The sequence below is a fragment of the Etheostoma spectabile genome, chromosome 17 (genome assembly GCF_008692095.1).
Source record: "Etheostoma spectabile isolate EspeVRDwgs_2016 chromosome 17, UIUC_Espe_1.0, whole genome shotgun sequence".
Classification (NCBI taxonomy): Eukaryota; Metazoa; Chordata; class Actinopteri; order Perciformes; family Percidae; genus Etheostoma; species Etheostoma spectabile.
This window is the reverse complement of record NC_045749.1, coordinates 1,920,733-1,933,456: the sequence shown is the minus strand read 5'-3', so window position 1 is coordinate 1,933,456 and position 12,724 is coordinate 1,920,733. Positions and strand designations below refer to the sequence as shown.

The 12,724-nt window shown below is 40.3% G+C and overlaps 1 protein-coding gene across 1 annotated transcript in view; it reads right to left on the bottom strand.

The window, feature by feature from the left end:
• The window catches only part of hectd2 (HECT domain containing 2), a 62,047-nt gene that overhangs the window by 44,587 nt on the left and 4,736 nt on the right, over window positions 1–12,724 (bottom strand). Inside the window, 3 exon segments of the mRNA XM_032541664.1 lie at window positions 2–102; window positions 620–758; window positions 10,806–10,947. Of these exon segments, the coding sequence (XP_032397555.1) occupies window positions 2–102; window positions 620–758; window positions 10,806–10,947 (382 nt within the window).

The following is a 12,724-nucleotide window of genomic DNA, read 5'->3' as shown; positions in this document are numbered from 1 at the left end:
TTGAAGGCAGCGTTGATTTCTATGAACGAGTCGAAGGTGGTCAGGTAAAACTCTCGCACCTCCCTCCAGTCACCTGATTGGACGGCACGCTCCATGTCCTCCCTGACAAACACACACACAAACACACACACACACACACACACACAATTTTGTGCCGCTATTGTAGGAGCTTTCACAAAATATTAACACAATGAGATTTTTTATATTTTGATAAATAATCCCCAATAATGTGCATACATAAGTGGGTAAAGACAAATATTAACACAGCTAGAAAGTAAGTTAATGTAGCATTTAAAACCAGGAAAAGACAACACTTCATATCACGACAGTACGATATGTAAAACTTAAGACGATACCTAGCCTCATATATGGATGTCGATATAATATTATTATATTTCCCAGCCCTAATCCAAAGTGTGTCACAGCATGGACCAAGACTAAAACAACGTGACATACAATAAAAAGAATAAAACACGGTGAAAATCTGAAAAGGTTGCATAAAAGCCGAATGAAAAAAGGAAACATGCCACTATGAATTAAAAGCCTGAGTTTGGATTGAAAAATAGTGGTAAAAAGAAGAAGAAGAAAAGATGAACAGTGTGGCTGTTCAGGGACTCACTGAAACTCCTTGGCGGTCTTGGTGCGCAGAGGGATGACGGGGTCGGGGGGGAACGGAGCTTTGGCTTCTGGGGGAAGCGTGTCGATGGAGAGCCGCTGCTTCTGCCGGACATCGCTGCAGATGGGAGGCAGCTCTCTCCCTGCATGACAGACAGTTAACCGCTCAGTCAGCATTACATCTGCCTCCAGGGGTCCTTCAGTTAAATGGGGGTAAACACCAGGCCTGCACGATATTGGGAAAAACTCACATTGCGATATTTTTTCCATGCCCCTTAAGTGGAAGCTACTTGTTTTCCCCTTACGTGCAACCATTTTGTGAAAAAGACTGGATTGGCTGTAATGATACAGTCTCTGTCTCTCTCTGTCTGTCTGTCTGTCTCTGTCCCTGTCTCTCTCTCTGTCTCTCTCTCTCTCTCTCTCTCTCTCTCTCTCTCAGTATAGTGGCTTGCTCTACCTGGCCTAGTAACATGTCAGCATGTGGTAAGGTCATGCTCTGCGCCTTTGGCTCGGACACATTTTTCTGCTAAGATATTTGCAACGAAAATGCTGGGATTATGAAATCATGCAAGTCCTGCATTATTTTGCACGGAAATCTGCAATTTATCCGGCAAAAATGCTGCGTATTAGAAAAAAATGCAGCCATTGCTTAAGTATGAAGACTTTGGCTGATTATACATTGAATTATGCAATCCCATAATCACGTTTTTCTTGAGGGACTGTCTATAAACAGAGGGCATTTAAATGTATGTATGATTATTTCTATGGTCACTGTTAGTCACTGTTACTGTTATTAGAGAATATATATGTTTGTACAGCAAGACGAAGGGAGAAAGAGAACACACACACACACACACACACACACACACACACACACACACAGCTTTACCCTCAATCAGTGTGTAATCACTGAGTCACGGCTGCACTTGTGAACACACGCATGCGTGCACGCACACACCCCACACACACCACCACACACCACCCACACCCACACACACACACCACACACACCACACACACACCACACACACCACCACACACACACACACACACACCAGCCCCGCCATCCTCCCACACCTCTGACCATCTATTCATCCTCTGTATAATTAGCCTGCTATATTGTCTCCGTCTCCACAGTAACAACAGACACCAGCAGGCCTGTCCAGGTGCATTGTGGGTGCTCATTCTGTAGGCACAGATAGATTGTACAAGCCTGAAGATAAAAGGGTCAGACAGCTGTTACATCACAGGAACCCGAGTGTTTCTTTCTGTGAGAATAGTGGAGGAGCTTTAGATGGCAGAAAGATCACGGGGTTATTCTAATGACCGCTTTTTCATGTTGTTTGGGCACTAGTGTTGACTAGAGCTGCATTATATGAGGAAAACATGCCATAACGTTGTTGAATATCACAATAATGATATTAATTTAAGTTAATTATTATAAAGTGTATTCAGTTCTGCCTTTTTGCTGCTGTTGCTGAAGCAGCTGAGCAGCGGCACTTTTACACACTTTGGCAGATTAAAAGAAGAGAAAGACAGTTTTTTAGGAGCTTTTGACTATTTTTTACAATGTATTTCTGATGCTTGTCAAGTGTGTGTCATAGCAACCTGGCCATGGACATTTGTTGTTGCGTTTGTAGATGTTTGAAAGCTTTTTTTAACAGATTTGTCTTTGCCTTTTTCATGTATTTGGAGCTTTTTTCGCTGTGTCGCTATATTTTGACATTTTCTTAAATCCTTTGTCGCTTGCTTTGACGTTCGTCCTGCTTTAAAAAAAGAACAGAAAATTCCTGACGCTTTTTTCCCTACGCTTTCTGCAAACAAATAGCAAATAATAAAGCTCCTTTTCCACTTTTGAAACACTTTAGAAGAGTAAAAGAAAGGAAAGACAGTTGGGCTTTAACAGCGCAGTAGTGAAATACGCTGAGGCTCGTGCACAGCGCTCACACACTGTGCTTGTTACACACACACACACACACACAGGGGAGCGCAGCAGCACACACACATGAAACCATTACAAATAAAAATATAACAGCAATGCTCCGAGGTCCAAACGCGCCTGGCTTTTACATGGAACAAAAGATTATTTTGATTGGTTGATTGCATGTTACGCCCAAAACACACCTCTGATGAATGAAGACACTAAGTGTAACCCGTGCAATTTGTACACGCCCTAAACGCTCCTATGCCATGCGCTCAGATCGTTAAAATAGGGCCCGTAGTCTGATTTTCGCTTTATGCGCTTTTTTAAAAACAACAACAACACAATCTGTGGCTTATCAGCTATGTTTCATAGCAACCAGGCCATGAAAGGTGTTAACGAGGGCAGTTAATAGAAACAGATGGAGAATTGGCGTTTCCTCCCACGGGACAGAGAGACTGAGAGAAACGTAGAGCTAATGAGCGCTCCAACACCGAGAGGAAGAAACTCCTAACCCTCTCCTCTTCCACTGCTTCCATTGCTTTTTCAGCTTGCGCGTCACACAATTGAGTCCTGACAGCAACAAGTCTCGGTCGCCATGACACCCTTTCATCAGAACAGCCTCCTTAAAGACCTCCGAGGACATCCTCCTCTTTTCTCTGCGTCTTTCATCAGTTTGCTTTGATACAAGGACGAGCTTGTTATCTTCCTCGAGTGTTGTCATCGAGTACCATCCATCCCTCCGTTCAAACACGCCGAGGTTTAATGAATGGAGCAGTCCACAAACATCGGACGGAAGATCAGCTGTTAACCGTGCACGGTTCATTTGAATAAATCTGTCTAATCAGCGGAGCCAAACAGAATCTGTGGCAGGGCTGCACAATATGAGGAAAATCTCGTGATGACAATAATACACAGGATAAATAATCAGATACGAAAGTGTACTTCAGTTCTGTGTTTCTGCTGAAATATAAGAAATTGATTGTTGAATTTGGAAGAAATTAAATCAATTCCAACATTTTATTGAACAAATTAAACTTTGAATTACATTTAAAAAAAATGACAGTTTTAGCGTAAAGTGCAGTTTTCTACTAAAGTTTTCTTTATTTTCTTTCAACTAACGCCGACGATTCCACTGTCGAAAACTATCTGAATGAAAAGATAAAGTCGTGGAGCTTCCGTTGTCTCCGTCATTTGGTGTAAGGTGGTCATAAAGTTTAAAGTTTTGGTTGTAAATCATGTGAACACTGTCAATAACCAATGGGTGCGCTCAGGGGCGGACTGGGACAAAAATACAGCTGTCTTAACAGAGACGAGACTTAAAGAGAGGAGAGGAAGGAAGGAGAAAAAGTGTTTTCCAGCTAACATGAGATCACGATGAACCAAACCCACCAGTCTCCATTTAAAAAACAGTCATTTTAGCATCGTAAAACACACTTCATTCAAACTCAACAGAAAACAAATAAATCTATGAAAAGACGTTTTTTGGTCTTCTCTAAACTTTTCCAATCATAAAAAACTCTAGTATTGGTTGAAATAAACACATACTTTACCGATATAGATGTGAAAATATGCTGGCTCTGTACACGCTAAAATTCCTGTTTTTTAAATGGAGTCTGGTTGGTTCAGCGCTAGCTACTTCATAGCTGTTTCTGGGAAACAGAAAGGTCTTAAAAAGGACTATTTCTGAAGGGATAACACGTAACACTTTTCTTAATTTTTTCTTAAGTTTTATTGCTATTCGGATATGCACCAAGTAGTAGGCACACTGTTCAAATTTCTTGTGGAATTTTCTAGTTTGCTTTATAATTGCAAAAACCAGGCTCCCCTGAGATTATGTCACCATCTTAGAATAGAATGGAAATGCTTGCATATTTAAAACATATTACATACTTTAACACCCAAAAACCAAAGTACGAAAACAAGCAAGATTTTATTTTGAAAAGTGGAAGCCTGATGGCACCGAACGGGTGGCTCCATGCCTGCAGACATTCAGTCTTGCATTTTATTGTCAAACTAGTGTGACTCTGCAAGAACCCCAGTCTTTACATATTAACATTAGATGTGAGATGATTGTCTTTAGATGTGAGATGGGGTCAGACTGTAGTCTTTAAAAAGTCTGTTCAACGTATGGTAGGGATAAGACAAACAAATTTCTTAAGGGTCTTTTGAGATATGTTGCCGGCGTTGACGTTTATCTTTCCCGATTATCCAGTCGAGCGAGAGAAATTGCTCAAGTTGTTCAAGGTGGCAATGAGGCCCTGCATCATGTCTTCTGACAATCTGCAACTCCCAGGTGTGTCCGGCAGTAATACGCTTTGGCCAAAAAAAAGACTTTTTCCCATAGACTTCCATGGCAAAAAGAAGATCAGTGGATCCATATTTTAGAGCGTCTAAACCCTGGAAAATGACTTTTTTTTCTTTTTTTTTTCGGGGTAACCATTGGAAAGTCTAGAATAGCTACACAATTAAATCATTTACTCGGGAAACTTTTGAACTTATGAACAAGAGCTATGATAATAAAGCAACCAATTGTGCTATTTTTTTCTTTGTAGATGCAGTGACTCCATCCTGCCACAGTGTTCCTGCTGAGATCAATAAAGTTTTAAATAATTTTCCAGAAAAAGCTGGACTTTGGTGCCATTTTTTTTTTTTTTTTTTTTTTAGAAAAAGCCAATATTTCAAGGAAATACAACCTGTGTAATACTTGTAGTGATGTAGTGATTATCCAAATTGTAGTGATTATCCAGCGGGCCGGACAAGCAACGCTGCACTACTCTTCTGTTGTCTGTGTGTGTTTGTGTGTGTTTGTGTGTGTGTGTGTGTGTGTGTGTGTGTGTGTGTGTGTGTGTGTGTGTGTGTGTGTTAACACATCATATGGTTTTCATTTGGGGCCGAGGTTTGCATAATTATTCTGGCATCAGTAGCCGTGGTGACAAAGCGGACTCGGCTCGGTCTGCATTCACACGGCAATCAGGAAAAAGCCCGCCTTCGACAGGAAGCAACGCTCCCTTTCATGTCTAAACGCTGACGGCGAATAATCAACAAAGAACCTCACAACATGTTTGTCATCTTGGTTATTTACTCTGTTGCAGCTTAAAGATTTCATTACATTTTCGACGCTAATGATTTAGTTTCTGAGAACTAAATCAAGAGAGATTTTTAAAATATCTCCTTAAAAGGGCAGGAAATCAAAAAATCCTTCTGGTGACAACAATTTATCATAACCTGGACAATATGTTCCTATGTTTTTTTGTATCTAATTGACTAACTGGACCAACAATGTCTGACATTGGTCCAGTATTACTAAAAGGCTCAGATTAATATTCTGTGTCTGACAACATTACAGAAAGGAGCCCTACAGAGATTTCTGTTAAAGACCTGTTAGAGACCTTTCTGTTATAGAGTAAGATCTTTTAGACTTTTTGACTTTTAAACTTAAAAACATATGCAAAATTGCATTTGCTAAACACACCAGACTCAATGTAAATAAACGGAAATTTTATCATTGTAAAATACTTTCAATACATTCCACTTTTCCCAACCATCACAACTCTAGTTTGGAGGCCATAAACGCATACACTGAACAAAATTATAAATGAAACATTTTTGTTTCTGCCCCCAATTCTTATGAGCTGAACTCAAAGATCTAAAACTTTTTCTATAAACATAAAAGGCTTATTTCTCTCAAATATTGTTTACAAATCGGTCTAAATCTGTGTTAGTGAGCACTTCTTCTTTAGGTGTGGCATATCAAGATGCTCTAAAATGTGCAGTTTTGCTGTATGGGGGGCAGAGATGGGAAGTAACGGAGTACAAATACTTCGTTACTGTACTCAAGTAGATTTTGCTGAGATGTTACTTGTACTTTACTACTTATTTTGTGGCGACTTTTTACTTCTACTCCTTACATTTTAACACAAATATCGGTACTTTCTACTCCTTACATTTTACAAAAGTGCGGTTACTTTAGTTTTGTACAAGTGGTCGGTTTTCGGAGAATAGCGCGGACACGCGCCCCACACCGCGAGCGGGTGCGCGCGCCACACGGAGAAAAAAGTGAGAGAAAAGAAAAAGAGACAAGTGTCGGAGGATAACCAGCTGAGATTGTGTGTGTGAGTCTTTGAGAACTGTAAGTCGTATAACTCAAGTTGTCAGTTCATAAGCCTGTTACTGGTCTTATTTCTGCACATTTAAAGTAAGTTAGCTAGTGGTTCTGGTGTGCTCTTCACCTGTTAGCTCGTGGTTTTGGTGTGGTCTTCACATGTTAGCTGGGTTACACGTTACCAGCTCTATTCGCATGAGTTTTTTTTTATTTTTTTTACCAAACTTCAGATTCTGTAATTCAATTGACAAGTGGATGGAACCTTAGCTAGAGAGAAGTTGTCTCCGTCTGTTTTAACAGATACACCTGGGGCCAAGTTGGACACCAGAATCAGCTTTCCAGTCCTAATCTAGTCCTCAACTTTCACATCATTTCACTGGAGTTTTTGTTATTATTGTTTATGTCATCAATACCATATTCAATCTAAATGGATGGGAATATATCTACTGTACGTTGCATTTGACGCACGACTAAGACAACTCAACAGATTCTGCATTCATTCACAGCAAATCATTGAGGCTTGATGGCGCTAACGTTAGCACTTAGTAGTATGGATGGCGCTAACGTTAGCACATGTAGTATGGATGGCGCTAACGTTAGCACATGGTAGTATGGATGGCGCTAACGTTAGCACATGGTAGTATGGATGGCAACATGATTGAAAATGAAGAAAAAAGGGCAGACAAGCAGCAATACATTCCCATCATCCTCGACCTTATCTGAAAGAGATGTAAACAGTAGGCATCAAGAAAGACTCCTGGCCAATGTGCTGGGGAACTTCCTCATTAATGTCAGTTTGTTTATTCATATTTAATCCTTTATTTTCTTTCCAGAAGCCATATTTGAGCACACGTACATACATGTAGATTCATTTACATGTTAGGGGGAAGATTAAAATAGAAACTGGATCGTGAATTCTACAGATAACAACGAATTACATATCTGCTAATGAGTCAGAATTATTAACCTGGAGTCCAGTGTCTGTCATAATAATAATCATATATGTTATGTTTTAGGCCTATGGCAGCATCCATTTAAAATGTAGCCATTGCCATATAAAGACGTACCCTCCATGTCCACTGAAGTTCCTCAGCGTCTCTCTAGTAACATTTGTGTGCTCCAGGTAGCTTTGCAAAAAATATTGTTGTCATTCTAAGGCTACTTTTACTTTTATACTTTAAGTAAATTTCCAAGCCTGTACTTTGTTACTTTTACTTGAGTAAAGAAGTTTAATCAGTACTTTGACTTTTACCAGAGTATTTTTTAACACAAGTATCTGTACTTCTACTTAAGTACGGAAAGTGAGTACTTTTCCCATCTCTGATGGGGGGGGGCTCTGAAAAACAGTCAGTATTTGTTCTCTCTCTCTCTCTCTCTCTCGACCTGACTGCAGTTCGTCATCCTAACCAATTTGAGTAGGCAAATGCTCCACCCCCCCCTGACCCCTGCATACAGTAAAAATGCACATTTTAAAGTGGCCTTTATCGTGGCCGGCCTAAGGCCCACCTGTCATGCTGTCTAATCAGCATCTTGATATGCCACACCTGTGAGGTGGATGGATTACCCCAGCGAAGGAAGAAGTGCTCACTAACACAGATTTAGACAGATTTGTGAATCGTATTTGAGAGAAATGAGCTTTTTGTGTTTATAGACAAAGTCTTAGATCTTTGAGTTTAGCTCATGAAAAATGGGGGCCAAAACAAAAGTGTTTACATTTCTTTCAGTATAGGAGAGCCGATTTACATGTGAAAATATGTTGGCTCTATATAAGTTAAAAGTCTTGTTTTTTTAAATGAAAGCTAGCGACTTCAGAGCTGTTTCTGGTTAAACAGAAAGGTCTCAAACAGCTTTAAAAGGTCTATCTCTGCAGGGATCCTTTCCATAATGTTGTCAGGCACTTAGAATAGTAATCCGAGCCTTTTAGTGGCAAAAAAGCATTTTCGTGAAGGTAAATACTCTGTCACCAACTGAAAACCTAACAAACAACTAAACTTTCACATTTGTCTTGGAACAAGATGAGCAGGGAGAATTTTTGGACTTGAAATGTCTCCTTGTACCATAAAGCAGAACTGGCAGAAAATCAAAAAAAAAAAAAGTCAGCCGAGACCTGAATCGCCCCATAAAGATTTTTCTCTTTTTTTCTAAAACCCTAACAAACAACTGGACTTTGTTTTTTCAAATTGTTTTTGAAACACGCTGAGCAGGTGGAATATTTCAACACATTTCAACAGAGAATCTGAAAAGTCTTCTTGAACCATGAAGACGTGTCTCGCTCCATGAAGACGCCTGGTCCAGTCTAATCCGAAGTGTGATCCTGAGATTTTCTGCATGCTGTAAAGTTCAATTAATGCACGGTCTGCAAAACTGGAAAACATAAAACAGCTTCTCCTCCTCTTCTCTTTTTTCTGTTTGTTCTGAAAACCTTCCATTTTGGAGTTGCTGCTGCGATGGCGTTGCTAGCAGCTCAACATAAACAGAGCGTAGTGTAAACAGAGAAGTAACACATCATTACATCCTGGACGAGACAGAGACCACGGCGGGAACACAGACAGACAGTGAACACACCACCCCGGCATTCACACTGCAGTTTGGCCACTCGGAGCTGCTTTAACCCTTGCTGTGAAATCAATGAACCAATCAAATGTATTTATCGCTCCTGTTGTCCTCGGGTCAAATTTGGCCCATTTTGTTTTTTCTTCACAAGTACAATTAAAGATCAATTTCTTTCGTTTACATTTTGGGAGATTTATTCAATAGGCTATTATAGCATATTTCTGCTATTTAATCTACAAAATGAGTTATGCTTTCTTAAAAATGAGGTTTATTGACCATGAATTCCAGTAAGTGTGAAACTAGTGTTTATAACTGTGTTGGAAAAAGTGTTAGTGGTGTATATACTGGTGAAAAGGTTGAAAACTTGTGTTTAGGTAGTCTAGCTTTGCCAGACCTTCCTCCACAGCGCTGTGGAGGAAGGTCTGGTTAGTCCACAGAGCATTCTGGGATGGAAGAAAAATGTGCTCTGGTTTATTGGCATTTCTTTAAACCAAACACAATCTTCTTGGGTGGCGTTTAGCGCCGGACGGAGCCAAGGTGCCGCTGCTAAATAGTTTCGGGAAGGAACTGGTTTTGGTGGAACACGTGTACGTTCAGACGGGGTTTTAGTCGTCAATAGAAAACTCCGATTCGACAGATAGTCTAGCTAGCTGTCTGGATTTACCCTGAAGAGATCTGAGGACCAGTTAACCATAGTCCTATGTCTGCATTAACCATGAAAACAAGGCAACAACAAAGGCAACAAAAACGACTAAAAGGCGATGAATCGGCAACGAAAAGGTGACAAAGAGGCTACGAAAAGAAGGTAAAAAGGCGACAAAAAGGTGACAGACAACGAAAAGGCTGTAAAAAGGTGACTAAAAGGCGGTAAAATGCGATGAAAAGGCAACAAAAAGTTGACAAAGAGACTAAGAAAAGGTGGTAAAAAGACAGTAAACAAAAGTGATGAAAAGGCAACAAAAAGGAGATGGAGAGGCGACAAAACAGGTGACAAAAAGCAACTAAAAGGTGACGAATGGGCAATGAAAAGGTGACAAAGAGGCAACGAAAAGGCTTTTCACCAGTGTTATGTAACCCTGGTCGTGCAACAGGAAAATCAGATTGGACAGATAGTCTAGCTAGCTGTCTGGATTCACCCTGCAGAGATCTGAGGACCAGGTAACATAGTCCTCAGATTGGACAGATAGTCTAGCTAGCTGTCTGGATTTACCCTGCAGAGATCTGAGGACCAGGTAGCCATAGTCCTCAGAAATCTACCAGAGGTTAGAACGCCAACACAAAAAAAGAGGAAGGGGATGGACATCCGGCCGAAAAGGCCATCTGGCGTCATTTCCAGCGGCAACGGAGCAACCCCAGAAGTGGAAGGAAAGACTAGTGAGGAGGTGCAACAGTATGTGACATGTTGTTCTCTTTTGAACAGGCCCAATTCACACAACGTCTCTTCAAAGTCTGGATGCCTACGGTAACATGGTTTTTCTGGAGTATTTCCATCTTGCTAAATTTGATTGCAAAGTATAATTTGATTGGGCCAAAATAACGTGCCTTACCAATGCATCAGGCTTGAGCGCTGTGTCTAACAACAAAGAGAAGAACATTTGGACTTGAACTCACCGTGTCGGAGCCAGTGGGTGCTGCTCAGGCCGCCCGTCATGCCGGCAGCTAAGCCCCGCCCCCCCGCGTCCCTCCTCTGGCTCAGCGTGGAGGTGAAGGTGCCCAGAGACAGAAAAGGCTGCTTCGCTCCTCGCCCAAAACCCTGGCGCGGGAAGATGACATCATCAGCACCACAAAGAAACAGGGAAGAAACAGGACGTTGGAGACATTCTGAGGGACACAAACAGTGAACCAGCATGTCGTTGATTACTGTACGCTAGACAAAGTAAAGACTGTAATACGTGTTTTTTACATTCACAAATAACGTGACAAACCTTTTTGGCATAGATCTCTGAAGTCTGAAGTTTTTTTAACCCTTGTGTTGTTTTCCCGTGGGTCCAACTTTTGTTGGAACGTTTTTTGTCACTTTTTGTCCCCTGATGTTTTTGAGCTTTTCCCGATGTTTTTGTCCATTTTTTCCAAGTTGTTTTTCTGCACTTTTTGGACTTTATGATGTTTTTAAAGCTTTTTCTTTCATTTTGGTCACTTTTTTCCCTTCTCCACCAAGATATTCACTGATATATCTGCAATAAGGCAACAACATCAATTATATTGATATAGCAGTATTTTAATAATATACACTAACCCTCATGTTGTCCTTGGGTAAAATTTTAGCCATTTTCAGTTTTTCATTTTAAAAAATGGGCCCTTGAAAAAAGCGCAGAAAACATAAAAAATATCAAAAAGTTATCACGAGATTAATGACCAAAACGTTTTTTTTTCATGGTGGACTGGAAGACAACACAAGGGTTAGAACTAATTCATATATATATATATATATATATATATATATAATTTTTTTTTGAGAAACTGGAGCTACAGTTTCCACAAATATTTTGCATTTTATTACTGACAAAGAAGAGGCATGACATGTCCAAAAATGTCAGTTTATATCCACACCAATGCTAATTTGTATTTGTAAATGTATATTCTTTGATACACCTTTCTAAAGAATATACAAAATATATTAATGAATAAATTAAAGAATATATTGAAAAAAAAATCCAAGTACCTACAATCTGCCAGTAGCCAACAACGTTAGCAAATAATTTCAATTTCTAACAATTGTTGGATGTTGAGGTGTCCTCACCCGGATGGAATCCAGAGAATTAGGATACAAAATCTTAAACAACCCTCACTACACTTTCCCTCGGATCGATCGCCGTCTGCTCGTCTGGTTTTTCACACAAAGTCTCTGCGAGCTGCAGAAGAGGCGCAAGTGCAACGCAGAGGAAGACGGAGAGAGGAGAGGAAGGAGGGATTTAGAGGAGGAAATTACACAACAAAAAGGAGAGTGGGAATGAAGTAAGGCATAAGTAGATATGAGGTACGGGAAAGGAGATATGAGGGTTCAAGGAAAGAAAAATTACAAAAAGATGGATATAAATTACAGATACGTTCTTTATTTATTTATCCCTACAGTCCATTGAAATATGTATAGATTCATACTGAGAGAGGGAGCCCAATAAAAAGGCATGTGGGAAAGGATGAGATCGAGCAGTATACAACAAGAACAATCCAGAAGTAAAATGAACAGGGGAGAAATGGGAAGAAGATGAGAGAAGGGACAAGGAAGTGCAAATAGGAGGATGGAAGGAAGGAAAAGACAGATCAGGAAAGGAGAAGTAAGTAATAATAGAAAGGACAATGATGAAGATAAGACAGAGGAATAATAGGAAGGAAAATAGAGGAAAACAAAGGACAGAAGGAAAAGAGGACCGGAAGCAGGGGAAGAAAAAAGGAATGTACAAATAGATGGAGAGCATACAGGAGGAAGAGAAGAGGAGGGGGGATGAAAGGTGGAGAGATCAACAGATGCACAGCAGCCGCTCCTGACAGCAGCGCACACTCTCACACACACACACACACACACACACACA